We start from the raw sequence: 18215 nt of genomic DNA, 5'->3' as shown, positions 1-18215 counted from the left end.
CAACTGTATTTTATGCGATTTCATTCGTATTGTCCGGGAGATTTGGTGACTTGTACGGAAGACTGAAGCCTGTATCCGGGAAAGGAAATGCTGGGAGTATAGGGAGAACTGGATGGACCTGGATGGGAAATAAATTTATGGAATAATTAAAGTACGGAGAGGGGAAAAATTGGCACAAAACGTAGGGAGAAGGGAGATTTAACCCCCTGTTCCTCGCCCCTCGAGCCTCTAGCTGCTTCATGAGAGCTGTGCCATATGAGAAAGTTAGCCATGGTTAAAAGACGAATTCCGCAAGAGTCGAACGTCAATATCTTGCAAATGACCTGAAAAATTGTATAGTTTTGCCTTAACAACATGATCGATTATCCTGTGCGCCTGCAATCACCTTACACAGCAGATGTCTGTGAGAGCTCGTATGTAACCATGGTTACAGAGCCACCTTAATTCTCGCGGGCGCGTCGTTGCAGTTGCTTTTAAACCCGGATCCACTAGATAGCGTTTTATGCGGTGGATAGCTTGCAAACAACAATATACTCCACCCGCGCGAAATCTCATTCAGAGATCCTAAAGTATGACATAAAAAAATAGCTACTCATGTACAGTGATTGGAAAATCCAGAGATGAATTTAAAAATGCATCTCAAATACCGCCTGCAAACAGATATGTAGGAAGGTTAGGAAATGAGCACGATTCAAGGCTGTGAGGAACAAGTTCGAATTTGTTCATTCTTTCAGGAGAGAATGTGGAGAAACAATGTCGTGTTGTAAGGGACGCATCCTTAAAGATTCTCTCATGGAATGCGTCTGGCAAGGAGTATTAGCGAGTAGTTGCTCTCTATCCCACCCGACGTCAGACCAACCCCACGATGCGCGATGAAATGATGGTGTGTCCTTGTTGCCAATTTAGTATTTTAAAGGTCAATAACAAGACCAAAGTCTTCAATAAAATAAACCACGTGCTAATCTCAAATGGACATCTTCATTCTCCCAGAATTCCCTACATTACATAATACGTCATGAGATACAACATGACTGACAAGAAGGCAAGAAGACGAAAAACTTAAAAACAGAGACTCCAAGTTTTGCGCTCACTCACAAGATATGGAGTTAAACACTCGCAGAGAAATTTCGTATCTCCGCGCGGCCTTGTAGTATCCTCTATCGCTTCTGTTCAACTTTGTATCCGTCACTCGTTCGCTGGGCTCACTCGTGAGATATCGAGTTGAACCCTCGAAGAGATATTCCATATCTACACGCGCCCATGTATTATCCTCTTCCAACAGGTTAGGCAATAGAGCGCTTTTTTCGTGTTTACATACCCTCATTTAAACACGAAGAGGGTTGGGAGAATTCGATACAGTTATGCAAACCCTCGACTGCGTCTCGGGTTTGCATGACTTTGGAGAATTCTCCCAGCCCCCCGAGTGTTTAAATGAGGCTATGTAAACCCGGAAAAAGTGCTCTACTGCTTTCATAAAATAATTCTCAAAAATACGCGCGAATCTAAAACGTCACAACCGTGTTTACATACTCTCATCTAAAAACCGTACCTATCGACCAATGAGAGCGCGCGTAGTAGCTCAGTTTTTTATAATTATTTGCTTTGAATGTTCTCTGCCCCCAACATGGTCAAATGACCAAAGAGTCAAACAACGATGAACAATACTTCTTTCCTTTGTTTCACTTATGACATTTAATATCATATTTCTTCTGTTATTTTGCAGATAGCTGATGCTTCCTTGGGAACTTCTGAAATAAAACCAAGTGATTTTAAATCATCAAGTGTCTATTGTATTATCTTATGTGACTATCGCTCAATTCTATGAAGGTTTTCTGAACGAGAACAGTAGTTCTCATTCCACGACCTGTTCCTAGTAAACCCTACAGTGGAACGGAGTGGAACCCCGCCTTACGGCCAGCCCGTTAATTAAATACAGCCACCTCGTTATTACGGCCAATTTATTCTGCCCCGAACAAAATATCAGTCAGTCATTTAATTATATGAAGAACCCCTTTAACACATTAACGAAAGGTCGAGACTGGTCTCAATGCTCCACCAGAAAAGTGACGATACCTTGGAACAAGTACGAGTTACTAAGGGTACATTTGCGAACCCAATGCTGCGCAACGCAGAGCTAATATTTGAAGCTCGAAAAGGGAAAGTTAACTCCAAAGTAATTTGGAGTTTAGGGAGGAAGAGAATATAACCTGGACCAAAGGTTTTATACACATAAAGGGAGTCATTCGATCCACCGAATCAGATTGGACTACTGACTCAATCAAGTCACTAGAGCGAATGAATGACCTATGAACAGGGTACCTACCGGACGGAAACGTGGGAAATCGACGAAAACAGCACCCCCCCCCCCCCCCCCCAGCTCACCCCTTTCTTATGTACTTGGCTCGCTCCACTCTCCGATTCGTCGACTGCTAATCAGAACAAATCAGAATATTATACTATGCCTTGCAATAACACGTGAAACCCCGTCTAGCTGTTGCTGCCGGAAATCACCTGAGCGAACAGCTTCGCTCCAGAGAGTTCAAAAGGTGACTTCTGTGAATTGTGATGGGTAGATATCGATCCGTTTTTTTTTTTTCAGGTTCGTCTATTTTCGTCTTGTGATTGACGGCCGCGAAGAAGCAATCCTCAGTTAGGTTCTGAACTTCAGAGTTTGCGTGTTATTAAACGGCGCAGTTAGTGTTTTAGATAAAAAAAAAAATAGCCTCCATTTGGCGCGAAATATGCATGGATACTTGTCCGCGGACGTAATCTGTTCCGAGAAGCAGTTCTGTGAGCTTTGAAGAACAGATAATGTCTAAGGACAAATATATACAATATTTCAGAAAACCTTTGTGGATTTATCGTAGAGACGTCCTTCCATGTAAATATAACATTTATTTCATATATGTAATCGGTGTGTGACATTTGTAGAATGCGTCCTCTACTACGGAACGAGTTAATGTATCGGTTGTGAAAACAATAAATAACAGGTTAAATCAATGCTCGTGACTTAGAAAAAAATACAGGTGGTGCTTGCTACGGGTTTGGAGAGTATCTTGCTGCATACTGCGCACTGTGTTTTAAGTATAAGCCGTGCAACCGTTTCATTATTAAGGCCTAACTGAAAACAGGCTATTCTGAACGCATTTCAGACTAACTACGGCGCAAAGGGTCCGCAGGTCCGCGGACTGCATATGAACGTTGGGGTGCGTTCCTTTGGGATGATCTGGATCAGTGATCCAAGATCATTCAGATCATGGTGCCTCAAAAAAATTGATGAATCCACTCTGGTCACGGATTTATCGGTGCCTTTGATGCACCATGGTCTGAGTGATCTTGGATCACTGACCCTGATCCAGATCGTCCCAAAGGAACGCACCTTGCACTCCCGTTGACATAAATAGGATTATCTTTGGGAGTGTTAAGATATCAGAAACTCAAAAAATATTTGTAGTTTTTAAAAATTAAGGTGTTCAATAAGTATCCTCAATTCAGAATTGCTCCTTTTTCCTACATTTGTTCAACAAAAACATAAGTAAAGTATGGTTTGGCCAGGATGCATTGCGCGCTGTGAGCATTGGAAAACAATAGAAACCTCGCTATTATGTAAACCAAAACAATAACAGATGCGTGGAAAGCGTTATGGTCAACACTGAGTCTTTAAATTATGGAGCCTCCCAAACTACAGACAACACCTGCCAACATATACATACGTCCCTCAACAAAACAGCTGTTACACTATCGTTATTCTGACACCAAATCGTAGTCTTGAGTGTGAACGTTGGAACGTCAATTGACTGTGTTGGGTTAAAATAATATGGTGAAATTTTCTCTTAATGTCATACTCCGCCGTAATGAATACGAAACTACGAGCAGTTTCTTTTTGCATTTCTTCCCGCACTATAGAAAAAATGGGAAAATAAAAACTACGCCCTTTTAGCAGCATCTTTCAAAACTAATAAAAGACGTTTACTTATAGTATGAATGATATATACTAGTTATGTAACACTTTCTCTAGGTACACCATGGAATATCCCACCAGTCACTTGTATTTTTATGTGAAGAGTGGGATATTCCATGGTATGCCACCAGATAGTGTTGCATAACTATTTTATACCATACCATAAAAAAATACAGTGGTCAACACACTGAGTGCAGCGCACGATGGGACGTTTGGGTGTAATGCCGTCGAGCATGCAACGGCTTCCCTTTTCTTTTATTGTATGGTGCGGTATAAATGTGTCTACGATATGCACATGCTTTCTAAATATATGCTTTCTTTCAAAGTAGCACTTCTTGTCCATGCTTTGTCCATACCATATTCTCATCAGCACTTCTTAGCAATTGCATTTGTTACAAATATTCATTGCATTTCCCCGCTTACAAATTTAAGTTGTTTTCACCTGAGTGTCGAAAGTAATTCGTAGTTACTTTGGTTTTGAATTACCACTTTTCATCCAATCAGATGTAAAAACAAAACCAATCGTGACTCGTGACTCGGTCGCACTTGTTTTCCAACTCTTCGCGTTAGCTACATATGCATTTACTTCGAGTTCTGATTGTTGCACTGAATTTTATGTGTCCTTTGTGATTGGCGAGAATAATCGCTTTAGTTTTGGTTTGATGGCACTCATTTGAAAACTGCCCTATTCGAATTATCAGTAACTAAAATATATTCTGTGCCTCTTCCGACAGCACCACGATTTCATCATCAGAGTCATTGATCCGATTCTCGTTTGAATCACCAGTTCTGTGTGAACCAGAACGAGTATTGTCCAAATCATTCATTTCCGTCTGATTGTCGCCGCTCGTACCTTCCTTGTCCAAATCTACTTCTTGAGAGGATACTTCAGAGCTAAAAGAAGTTTGGAAAGGCCGGTTGCTCTTGCTTAATCCACAACCTTCTAGCAAATTAACAACATGTCTGCTGTGTGCCATCAGGAGGGGATCGGGCTTTTCGACATTTGGAGTCATCATAGCCTCGTTCTTGCCAGTCAGTATGGCTTTCACTTCCTCGGGCGTATCAGGATAAGCGTGCAGTTGAAGACAGATCTGTTCAGCTCTGATTAACACTTCTTGAACGTCGATGTTGTATGCCAGATCGTTTATGTACTGTAAAGACAAAGAAATTCATCATGTGTTGGTAAAACACACAGAAGAAGAGGACGCTATAAACCATGCTAGAAACAGAAGCGCGCCTTTCACTCCCACCCGCAAGGCAAGATTTACTGCTAGTGCCACACCAAAAGGTGTGAATGAGATAAACGTCCATCAGAAAAAACTTCGGGTCTAACTAAATTAACAAATAGATTCCATGTTGTCGTGGGTCAGTTCAGTACGGATCACAGATGACGCCAAAATGTAACAAGAACAAAAAGGTGGTACACGAGCCATTAGGCGAGTGTGTCACTGATGTTCAGTTATTACCATAATTTGACGCCTTCTGTGATCAAAGGGGAAAACTAGGTCCGTAACTTACATTATTATATGGCTCTGTCTCACAAGGACTGGGAACTACCAAATTCACGAATTTGATTGGCTGAAATCTAGACCGGTATCTAGACGGTGTTGTTTTGCAGTGAAAAAGTTGCTAACTAAAATGCAAAGTCATTGATTATTTTCATCTAACAATATTTATTATGGAAGTGCCAAAAAGCCTGATGAGAAAAAAAAAAAAAAAGTAAAGAGGACGAGCAAACTTTGGCAGAATTAAATTCAGCTCATCGCCGTTCGCAAGCAAAATGCCAGTTAGCACAAACCAGTTACATTAAACGAATTAAATTGTTCTTGTCTGCACCATATAATAAACATCCCATTAACCTAGCTTAGTCGGTCTGTATGGGAGAATCTTGACCTCGGTCGTGTGTACAGACTTTAGCGCGTTCGGTCTGCACTCACGACCTCGGTCAAGATTCTCTCAGGCAGACCTCCTGCTAGGTTAATAAGAGCTAAGTACGGACCTCGAACTCAGTAAATGGCACAATTGACCCCCTTGATAACCACAACAGGCAATGTTCAGCTTAACTGGGTACATATTCTTTGTCTTTAGAGACGAGGAGGCCGGTAATGCCTCCTTCCTCTGCGCCCAGTGAAGAAAGCCCAGAAATACCTAATAACGTTATGATTTGTCAATATTTCACGCACCTTAAGTATATCTGTAAATCCAAAACCATTCTCCATAATAACATGACGGTGTCTGTCCAAAATGGCTAAGCAAACCATCAAGTGATAATTTGGGGACAGTCTCTGTGACCACAATGTCTAAGAAATAAAATAATGGCATGGTCGTGAACCATCACCTCATCGTAATGACATCTTGAGTATCGGTGACAAGGTTAGGGTAAGAAAATGCAGAAAATGGTACCAAACGGATCGCGCAGATGTTTTCTTGGAGGATAAAAATGCGTCTGAAGCCGCTTGGAATTTCCACGTTAGAAATATAATGGCGTCACCGGATTGGCTATTTCTAGACCCTCCTCCGGGGTGAACTAAAAATAACTTTAGAAGGATTACCTTAGCAACAAGGCCTGTATGGAGGATTAACTCTTCCACTCTTCAACCTCTCTTGGATTGATTCATTTGGCAAATTGTTGAATAATGAAACAATTCCTCTGGTCAATCGAGTGATATTCACGGCCGGATAATTGTTTGTACAACAACAAACTCAACAAATGTTCTTAAGTAGTAAAATACGGTACACAAGGATAAATGCACAGGCTTACCTCCCATAATGTCATGATATCAGGAAAGGAGAACTCACGCTTAAAGCAAATAAGAAGCCATCTGAAGCAGAAGTACAGGTTACCAGAGTCGTGATTTTCTATGTAAAAACAAGATTTGAAGTGTGAGATTTAATGTACAAAGCAGTTCAGGCTAAGTGCAGTGTAACTGACAACAATCGAAGACGCGCTTTCTGTCCTATTCATTCTGACTTCACGTTGTAACCTGAACGAATGAGTTTCTGAATTTGGTTTTGTGGGTTTCCTTTGAATCTTACTAAACTACAGCAATCGATTCAAGCTTGAATAAGCCATCAAAAATCAGATTCAGGTTGCCTCTAGATTGAACTAAATTTTTCAGATTTTCGTTCCCGCGGGAAGTATGAGCCAGGACAAGAACACGCGGGATAAATGTACTTTACATCAGCATGCACACTGTCTGAATAGATGCTACACAGTTTCTATGGATTCTTGGTGTAAGTTATTTCTTAAAGAAATTTACCCATAAATAACACCACACTCTGGGTAGATATCTCGGTTATGCCGGGATTTAGCTATGCTTCTTACATGTAGCTTTGCCAAGGTGAATAATAAGGAGAACTCTAAAGGCTGGTTTTCACTAGTGATAGAGTCGTAGTCGGAGTTGTAATCAGAAGCGCAGAGCGATACGATCAAATCAGCGAAAATCAAAGTGATGGAGCCGGAAGTAGAAGACTGATTCCGCTTATGACTCCGCTTATGATTCAGTGAAAAGTAGATTGTCAGAGTTAGAAGCTAAAGCAGAAGAACAAACCAATCACAATACTCGATTCTGGGTCTTATGATTGGTTTGTTCTTCCGCTTCTGCTTCCGACTCTGCCAATATAGTTTTCACTGGCTCATAAGCGACGGAAACGTTCTGATTCTTCTGACTCCGATTCCGTCATCACTTATCACTCCGCTTTTCACTATGTCGTAAGCACCCTTATGAATCCAACTCAGACTCCGTCACTAGTGAAAACCAACCTAAAATTTCTGATGTTTCCAACACTTCCCTCTTCTCTTCTTTCAATCACAAATTAATGATAAACGCACCTTCCAACTAATTTTTTTTTTTCAAAGATCAATAAATTGCTTTATTTAGCAATGCAGAATGAATTGTGCAAACGGAGAAAAATTAATGTGTTGAACTAAGGAAAAACACTTTAACATCAGTTGAGTTAATTACCAAGATAGGTGTAGAAATGAGGATCAACAAACTTGAGTAATACACTGAGCTGATGGAGCTGTGCTTTCATTCCTTCTTGATTCACATCAAAATTATGAGCCTAGCAGGAGACAGAAGAAAAACCAGACCGAAATGGTTATTACATCTTAAAATCCATTATTATTTTAGCTTGCACGCAATTGGTTTAAACACATCATGTGACTGAATATACCCCAGTTAAAACTAGGGAATATCCGAGTGATATTCCCCAAATTTCAAATGTTGCAAAAAATATTTGAAGGATAACAAACACAATAGCCTCCATTTGACTTCAAAAATATGCTTGGATATCTGTCCTTGGACATTATCTGTTCCTCAGAGCTCCCAGTGTCCTCAAGCTTCGCTCTCAGAACTGTTTGCTTCCCAGAACAAATAATGTTCATGGACAAATATTTGAGCATATTTTGGCAACAAAGGGAGGATATTGTTTTTATACCATTGCCACTATTGACCCGACCTATGCACATATAAAACCTGTGAAAATACTCACAAGCTGGTTTAAAAGTGTTAAAATACCAATAAGTAGAGCTGAATCATGAAACAACTAATATATTTTTTACCAATGAGCCTTCTGACTGTGCAGGTTTCTTACCAATTTTTCCATGAAACCAGCAAAACACCAAAAAGCCTCAACTTCATCCTCCATGAGAAACAATATTGGAGAAAGAAGATCACTCATGCCTTGCACATAGCCTAGGAAACAAGTTTGCAAGTGGATAAATGGAAAGGATCTAACAGGGAAAAACTCTGCTTATTTATCATTCTATAAATGACTTGTTGAGTAGTTATCAGGACTGTCATTAAGGACCGTAACCTGTAACACCTGCTATGGCCGAGTATGTTTGATGGGGCCTTGATGTTATGGGTGAACTGGACTATAGTTGATACAATTCACCCATGAGGTAACAAGTTTGTTTCAGGTGTGACAATCAAGGCTACAGTTCACTCAAAACTCAATGACAGCCCTACTTATATTATCAGGGATTGAGATTCACTGTTCCTTCAGTTTACATGTACATTTGTGACATCAATGACAATTTTTAGCACTTTTCAGATCGTTACATACCTGTTTGATTACGTATCTTCAAATTCTATATTACTAACAAAAAACTTGTACCCCTTAGCAAAATAAGCCCTCTAGGAATTATTCCTATGCAATGCCTTTTCAGGGACACTTAACAATGAGACGTTGGGTGTGGCTACTCTAAAAACCTTTTGATAAGTCCTTTGATTTTGCCCTGTTGTAGCTATTCTTGGGTAACCATTTGCTTTGCAGAGAACACCAAACAGGAAACAGAATGAGACTTTAAGGAGAAGAGGTAGTTTGCAGGCAGGCATTTAAATGAGAGGGAGACGGGTAAATGATAAGCATGAAGCCCTTCTCATTTCCCCTCTCAATCCACTTTGAACACCTGTCACACAGGCTAGAGTTATTATTATTATAGAGTAGGTGTTTGGGGGACAAAATAGAACTTCACCTACTTATCTAACTGTGAGTAAATCATTGTACTTACCAAGATCAAAATTATACATGCAGTAAGTTAAAAGTATGTCATAGAGTTTCTTCACATTAGAGTGGTTTGCTTCTGAATAGAATACATGTAATCGGTCGGTTCTTGCTACATCTTTGTCTGTGAAAGCAGTCAAGAAATCCTATTTCGTGTATCTTACATGAGATATACAAATTTTAGTGTACTGTGATAGATGTAATACATTTAATTTAATTTCTAAATAATTATTATTTGTGATTGTAATAATGTATATCTTATTATTCTGCACAATAAAAATGTGTATTATTCAAAAATGAACAGCACTATGATATATAGTTTCCATAGTAACCTGTTATGTTAAGGGAGTGATTATAACAATTTTTAACATTGACTGTTCAAAGTAGGGGTATTGCCAGTCCATTTAAGACCGATACAGTTGTAAATCACATTGCAGTCATGTTATTTAGTGGTATATTTCAACATTCACCTCTAGTGGATGATCTTCTTAATTCTCACTACCTATCTACTTAAGATCATAAATTTTGATATCACAAGGATAAGTTTGATGTTTATCATTCCTGGATATTTTAATACTAATAAAAGAGTTAACTAACACAACTGATGACCAAGAACATACTTATAATATTTTGCCTATATACAGTATTTTGTCCTTACCTATCAGATGCTTTCTTTCTCTAAATTCAGAAAAGTTCTTTTCTTGTGTTTTTGTCATGGACTGCCACTGCCACTTCATGCTTCGATATTCATCTCTAGAAGTACAAACAAATGGGATACAAAAAATAAAGCTCTTAATAAACATCTTGATCAAGTCCAGATAAAAATTTAAAAAGAAAAATGTCATGGTTTTTATGAGTCTTCTCACATACATAACGTATATTGATGAGGGCAACCTGAGCTTTCTTTTAATTCAGATTTAAAGCAAGCAGAAGAGATGGTCCAGACTTCAACGTTTTTTACCATTACTGATCATGAATCAGTCATCAAACAGCACATAGAGACCACAGATCACAAAATCTATTCAAGCTGTACAACAGTTCTTGATAGCAGTACACTACATAAAAATTCAACTTTCGTCAGGGCCTGTCTGGCAGCTGTAGACCCTAACTTGGTGTTAAAAATTAGACTAAATTTTATGTTCAATAACAGCTCGGGGCAGTCATTGACAGCCTTAACCTGCAGTAATACATGTTACAGCTGAGTATGCTTCAATGGGCCCATAATGTCACGGGTGACCTTGCTTGTTGTTCGTACAATTCACACACAAACCAACAAGTTTGTTACAAGTGTGAAGATCAAGGAAACAGGTACAGCCCTGCAGCTTAGCATGTGCATTATACAGTATAAATACTATAAAGGTACTTGTAGAGGTAGAAGGATATTTTCTCTTGAATATATCAGTTGATATATATGTAATAACTCAGACATGATGCAGGAATTAGTCACCTAAAGTGTGCCTCAGACTACATGTACCATCTCCCAAAACTATGCACTTACTCTTTTCTTTTGAAGAGGGCTTGCTGTGACTGTGATGTATAGCCATACTTCTTGTACCCCAAGAGATACTGCCAAACTGCTTTACGTATCAAATCATCAACACCCTGGAAAAGTATTTAATGATACGTCACACCCAAAACAGAAAAGCCAAATGACAATAATCCTCTAAATTATATGTGTAGAATTAAAAAGTGTTTCACCCTTTCATCCTATGGCAAAGGACATCCGATTTTTCAGTAGCCATTTATTACCTGACAATGTATGTTGTCAGTGTTACTGTAACAATGATACTGACAACATGCACTGCCAGGTGTACAGAACAACTTTTACTAGTCAACACAAAATAATACCTACATGTACACAGTCAGGGCATTAACTAAACGGCATAAAGGTTTTTCCTTTTAAACGTAATGAAATGAATGTTGAGTAATGTAATTAAAAAAAAATGAATTAAAAAATAATATTTTTTAATTTAATTATAATAATTTTATTGGGCTCATTAAAATTCTTCATTAATCATCATCATCATCATCATCATCATAATCATCATAATAATAAAAATTATGGGCATGCAATGCATGCTAAGGAGTCACTACAGCTTCAGAGACATATATGTAAAATTGCATTCCCATAAGCTATTTAACAAATTGACATCAGTTTTCCATGCATCTTTCTTGTAATTGATCATGAATTTCATCATAACATTGTCAAAGTAGCTGTAGACTACTTTGACGATGTTATGACAAAATTCATTGTCAATAACAAGACATACGCATGAAAAACTGAGGTCAATTTTTTTTACAACAACAAAGTCAACTTCTTCGCATAGATCGCATAGATTATAACAACATCGCATAGTCTGTCCGCTTATTCACAATGAAAATTAGCTAATCAGTGTGCGACAATTTCTGCAGTTATTCTGAAGTGTATGATGCTCCTGGGTGCTTGTCAGTGACACTAAAATTAATTACAAAACAAATTAATAAGATCACACTGTTATGAGAAAAATTATGAGATTAGAAAACAGCACATACCCCTCGGAAAATTCTATCATGTAGCTTCTTGACATCAGTGACTCGTCCTGCATCATCCAAGAATGACTGCCATTCATTCAGTCGCATGGGTTCACCACGTGCTACTTCTGGAAATTCACCAAGATCTCGCTGCAGACATAAAATTATGTACAAAATATCACAAAATGATCCTTAAGCAGATAAAACAGGCTAATTACGGTACTCTAATACCTTGAGTTTATTTTAGCAAGAAATTCAATTTGGAACAATTTGTACACTGAGGGGAGCAAGTGCTGTGAAAGAACAAAGTAAAATGTCTTGTCCATGGCCACAAGACAATGATTTCAGCCAAGACTACTACCCCTTGGATGGGATGCTAGACCATAACAAAGGTTACCCCAACATTGACTTTGCCAGTACTCATTAATTTATACATCTGGGTAGAGATGAACCTGACCAAGGCTCGAACCCAGATCGCTCAATCCAGAATCCAGCGTGCACTAACCATTAGGCCACCAGTTGCCTCCTGCAAAGTATAAAGGGGTAAATTCTCTGGGTAACTTGATATAATGGTGGGGAGTGCCCTCTGATGGGGGTACCAACCCATCCTGTGGACGTACCAGTCATGGCACAGAAACTGGAGTTAAGTGCAAGGGCTCAAAAAGCACTAGATGTAAATAAGGGTCATTAACCAAGCATGAGAACAAGACTGCTGAATATTGGCCAAGTTCTTTTTTGTGTGTTTATGTACCAAGACAGCCAAGGTCCATAACATGAAGGAGGCCAATATCTAGCCATCTTGACCAAACAGGCTTGGTCAATTAAAGGATTCGTTATTATGGAAAAGTCTGAATGCTATTTTCTTGTCGGACCCAATGGTTAATTCCGAGCAGGTAGGATAACACCACCTTGCCTGCTCAGGTAGTCAATCACAGCACAGGATTCTGTTCATCTTGCCCACTTACGGAGCAAGCCATTTTAAGTACATGTAAATACTACAAACTTGGTACCTTATTTGGTATTGATGTAGCAGAGTGGTTAGTACATGAAACATCTCCAAGGTCTTCAAACTCTGCTTCTCTCTTCTGACTGCTACCCAGCTGGTCGTCTCCTTGAGGATTTTCTGTTCCCTGCTGTAAGCCTTCATACACATCTCGAACATACCGCGTCACTTTTGACAAAGCGTCCATGCCATCATAATATGCACTGTGAATGAATCTTTGCCACTACGAATCAATCACGAGCAATTACAAAAGGTTATTGATCAGCAGTACAATGCAAATTCATTTTTTTTAATCAATGAAGTAGTAAGTACGAGACTGTAAAATGATCATGGGGAAGTGTATTTATTGTACATAACTCTTATCAATTTTTTTTCACAAAATATAAAATGTAAATTGTAGGATTTCATCTCAGTATTTCTTATGAGACTACACTACTGAATTCGATTTCAAACAGAAACAGTGACAAGTACAGTCAAGTACCGGTACATGGCAAATTTGATTGCTCCAGTGTGTGCATACTTATTTGTCCTATTTACAATTGCAAGACTGACACATATAGTTCTGCACAAAAGTAATGCAAACACATTTGGAACATAACACCTGACTTTAGACAAAGCATCCTTTCTATGCCATGCAAAGTGTCATACACTGTGCTGTACAAAATACACTGTACATAGTAACACTACATGTATATTTCCACTCTAAATTTCTAGACAGGTGTAACCGGTATTCAACATTGATCAAAAGGCTAGTGAATGAATTAACAGAGGGAATGTGTATTGTTGTACTGTCAGCTACAGTGTAACTTCACAATACAATAAGTTACACAAAATGTATTTTAGAATTAAAACTAGTGAAATTACTAATGAACAAAATTTCTCCATCCTCAAGACAGCATTCTGAAATGTTTATCTAAATCTTCTCTTATTAGAAAAGGCATTGTTTACAGCATTTTAAAAGAGACTCTAAATTTCAAACACTGAAGGCATTCTTACAGGAGCAGCAGAAGGTGGATTGTCTTCAGAGAACAAATTAAGTTGATCAAGCGACTGCTTTAATGCACTGTGTTCCTCTGCCACAACAAATAACTTAGTGTTGTAGGGTGATCTGATGAGAAAGGCAAACACAAAATCCATCATTAAAAACAGATACAAGTACATACTATGTTATAGTTTAAAATGTATGTTAGCTCAAAACAATTTCGAACTAGTTGCCCAGAACCTTGTGATGAAATGGCTACTCACTTTGTTAGCCAGATGTATCTCTGCAGTCGACGGATCATTTCACTTATGCCCCCAGAGTGAAAATGAAGGGCTGGCAGAGTGTTGCCATCTTTTAAAATAAATACAGCATAAGACCAGGTCAGCTTAGGGTCTGAGCGTCTGATGGAGTGCAAGTCTGCTGTGTTGAAATGAATGGCATATTTGGACCTTCTTTTCTTCTTATGAGCACTTGCACCTGTAAAAAAGCATTCAGACAAGGGTTTTATTTAATAGCACATACTGCACCTACATACATGTACTAGGAAAACAAACACATAATTGGTAAAAGTTTTCTGAACATCTAAAGCATTTCAAGAAATATGGGTTTATGCATGTCAGTCTAAATTAGCTTCAGATCAATCATACACTGTAAGTCAAGAATATTCTTCTTTTACTCTTCTCATGAATTAAATCATACACGATCTTGAAGTAATATATCAAACACGAGAGACAGTATAGTGTTTCATTGGGATATCCAAACACCAAGAAGAGAGACAGTTGAAAATATAACATGCAGCAGAGTGTTTTTGACGAGATTAGAGGTGTTTGGATAGCAGATGAAACAGTATTTGACATATCTTCTTAATCGAAACAAAAACTACGGACTAACTACCACTCAAACGTGTTGCATAACTAGCTAGCATGACCTATCATTATTATTATTATTATTATTATTATTATTATCCTCCTCACGTATCATTATTATTCATTAGATATGATGGAGAATTCTCTGAAAGGAGGCATTAGTGCTGGAGCTGCATGATCTGATTCATCTTGATAGTAATTCAATAGCAGATCGATATGAATACAGTGCTCATGCTGTAGCATGCCTTTGGTTATAACACTGCTGTTTATATACTACGATTATCAGTTGAGTAAGGCGGGACGAAAGTTCGGTCACCAAGTTTTAACGTAAAAATCTTGTTGTTGTCACGAGCAACTGGCTCCGTATCCATTGGCAACTTGTTGGCCTTTGACATCATTGGCAGCAAAGCGCACGAAATTGTAGGCGACGCGACAGGTGATGCACAGCCGTTGATATTGTTACCAATGGAAACGAGGTAAGTTGCCCTTGACAACACCATAATTTTAGGGCCAAAACTTCGTAACCAAACTTCCCTACTGCCTTACTCAACTGATAATCGTAGTAATTAAAATATTAAAATTAGAAAGGAATCCAGATGCATAATAAAATACACGTACCTTGCTCTTTGCTTTGAGTCACAAGGTCCCACTCAGAATAGTCACTTGACTCAAGTTCAAATTCTTCTTCTTCATTAACAACAGGCGACCAATCCACAAAACTGCCATTTTGCTGAATTAATGAAAATGGGTATAAAGAATCCTCAATTACTCATCTTGCTGATTTACAACTTTTAATCTTTTCAATATCACTTTTACTGTTTTAACGTATCACTCAAGCATTTTTAAATGATTTATCACAAAAGCAAACAAAACTTCCAAAGCCACTGGGCAATATTAAATCACACTGTTACAATGTTCAGAATTTCGTAACTAAAGCTTGGTAACCCAAGCACTTGGGTTACCCTACCTGCCTTTTAACAGGGCCTAAAGGCCTGGCTAAACCAGGAAACATTGTTACGGAAACATTGTTTCTTGTTATGTCTCTGGGCTGGCTAAATTAGTGGGAAGCAAACAAAATGTGTTGCTGCCCTGGTGGCTAAACAAGGAAACATTGTTTTAGAAAACAAAGGGTCATGCAGCGAGTTATAAAAAAAAAACAGACTTTCAAAGAAGTCTGGGGAGACTTCCTTTTTGTTCCAGGGCTTGTTCCCTCATAAATTGCGATCTCTGAATTTTCCATTTGCTTTTGTAATAGTCCACTGTGATATCATATTTCTCTGACATCTGTGCAGTCTTCACGAGCTACATCCCACAAACAGGCTCTGTCCTCATACAAGGCAATAAGTAACTCCCTCTCCTCGTTCTTCCAATTCTTTTCCTTCTTTCCCTTCCCTTTTCTGTGACATGCTTGTGGCTCTTCTACTTTAACCTCGCAATGAGTCATTGACATATGCTCGCCGTTGCTGGGAAACATTTTTAACGAGTAGCACTGAAACCTAGTCAATATTGTTTTTATGGTGGCTAAACTGGGAAACATATGTTTCAGAAGCAAAATTTGTATCCGGGAAGCAAAAATGTTTTTTGACTTGAGGCAAAAACATCTTTTTGTTTCTGAGCAGCAAAATTTGTTTCTGCCACATATGTTTCCCACACAGCTAAACTGGGAAACATTTGCCTCCGCAACAATGTTTATGTAGCAATGTTTCCTAGTTTAGCCAGGCCTTAAGGCATGAGAGATGGCAGGTATGACATAGCCTCTACCCACAAAGCACCATGCATATAAAGGCAATTACTGCACTTTTCAATAACATGCGGACTCTAAAATTCAAAGTTCAACTGATGAATGCGTTTTTTCACTACCATCGATCAAATGTTCGGTAGCTCCTCCCAGCTTCCGACTATTGCTGAGCACACGGTAATCAAATCGTTGAGCGCAGTGCAGACAACAAAACAGTGCTTGGCAGTAGTTGGAAGCTGGGAGGAGCCGCCAAACATTTGATTGACAGTAGCGAAAAACGCATTTGTCAGTTGACCTTTGAATTTTATAGTCCACATGTTATTGAAAAGCGCAGTAATGAAGTACATCAATTAAATAGGCCCTTCGTGCAATCAGGTCACATGGTACAGAATTAATTATGCTGGGATGCAAGTTACACAGTAGGACTTCCAAAACAAAGGAACTCATACCAGTCCAGCCCAACTTTCTTTTGTTTTGAAAGTCCCACTGTGTAACTTGTGTCCCAGCATAATTAAGTGACCGGATCGTGCAAAGGGCCTACTTTTTCTTGACACATACAAGATGGCTGTGACACGCTCAGGTTCCCCACCACATTAGAAAGATGGATGCAGTTTCCCTCAATGTGGACCCTTTGGTCTATTTTTTTCCACTAAAACAGTGCCATTAACCGATCTGCGTATTTTTTCAGAAAATTCGTCATTTAAGACTTACCTTTTCGATAATCGTGACTCTTCCAGGGATGATGTTTGCACTTTGTGTGGCGATGGACACAGCAGTGTGAACAAACACACCATCCTGAATGTAAACTACCTGAATACGATCCACAAACCACATTTATGATCACATTTTACCATACTTGAATGTATAATTGTTCCAAAGAACTCTTATGATCTGTTATGGCTGCCGATTGTACCAGAGTGTTACAAGCTTTACAAGTCACTGACCTTGTCTTCATCTACTGCTGTCTGTACAGGTTGCCGTTCACAGGACGCAGAACTTGCAGCCGCCATGTCTCGAAAATATGTTAAGTTCACATCAACAGTGACGCTCTTTAAGTAACGTGACTATCTGTGATTAAAATGAGAGATTAAGAAGGTCCATGATGGTGCGTAATTGTTAAAATAAGACTGCACACAAACCGAAACAGAAATCTTAGCCACTCGTCCCCAGACTCTTGCCGGCTCACAACTGCAAAGACGTCCTCTAGCTCTGCACTGTGAGTGTTCAGGGAAAGTAGAAGAAAGAAGTTGAAAGAAGTTCGAACAAAAACATGAACAGTGTCAAACGCAACTGAGCCTAAGTTATACTTCAACGCTCCGGTCCGAAGGTCTGAAATATAAACAGAATTTAATTTGAGGCCTATAGATTTATACAATTTCAAATGGGCACGAAAATTTGGTTATTATAAAGCTTGTTGTTTTTTCTTTTTCTTCTAGCATGGGGTAGTCTGCAACTCACTCGAATATATGTTGCAGAATTTGTAATAGCCTTATTTAAGAGTATTTAATTTGCTGAAAAAAGATCAAAGATGATCAAGAATAGTAGTGATGTGACCTGAGGACATGACATTACGTGATGTATGACACTAAAAATAACGATAACCGTCATCAGCATGCAGGGCGATCTGGGAGCCAGATGAGTAT

At 38.8% G+C, this 18215-nt stretch overlaps 1 protein-coding gene across 1 annotated transcript; it reads right to left on the bottom strand.

The window, feature by feature from the left end:
• Window positions 1–2875: 2875 nt before the first annotated feature.
• On the bottom strand, window positions 2876–17745 carry LOC110061789 (TBC1 domain family member 15-like). The gene is made up of 15 exons (XM_089298244.1): window positions 17517–17745; window positions 17284–17382; window positions 15453–15564; window positions 14232–14445; window positions 13983–14094; window positions 12994–13209; window positions 12005–12133; window positions 10971–11074; window positions 10131–10225; window positions 9480–9596; window positions 8558–8658; window positions 7927–8026; window positions 6723–6820; window positions 6145–6261; window positions 2876–5112 (listed from the first exon to the last, which is right to left on the bottom strand). The coding sequence occupies exons 1-15, from the start codon at window positions 17580–17582 to the stop codon at window positions 4666–4668; spliced, it is 2127 nt and encodes a 708-aa protein (XP_089154370.1). The 5' UTR covers window positions 17583–17745; the 3' UTR covers window positions 2876–4665.
• Window positions 17746–18215: the final 470 nt, after the last annotated feature.

The sequence above is a fragment of the Orbicella faveolata genome, unplaced genomic scaffold (assembly GCF_042242905.1).
Source record: "Orbicella faveolata isolate gen_17 unplaced genomic scaffold, um_ofav_v1 contig_1, whole genome shotgun sequence".
NCBI classification, from domain to species: Eukaryota; Metazoa; Cnidaria; class Anthozoa; order Scleractinia; family Merulinidae; genus Orbicella; species Orbicella faveolata.
This window is presented reverse-complemented; position numbering and strand designations above follow the sequence as displayed.

Excerpts from the sequence above, each read along its gene's own strand:
- LOC110061789 (XM_089298244.1), bottom strand. The coding sequence starts at position 17,582 with ATGGCGGCTGCAAGTTCTGCGTCCTGTGAACGGCAACCTGTACAGACA. Across the intron at positions 17,383-17,516 it reads CAGCAGTAGATGAAGACAAG|GTAGTTTACATTCAGGATGG; the intron begins GTCAGTGACTTG and ends GATCGTATTCAG. Across the intron at positions 9,597-10,130 it reads AGAAAGAAAGCATCTGATAG|ACAAAGATGTAGCAAGAACC; the intron begins GTAAGGACAAAA and ends CTGCTTTCACAG.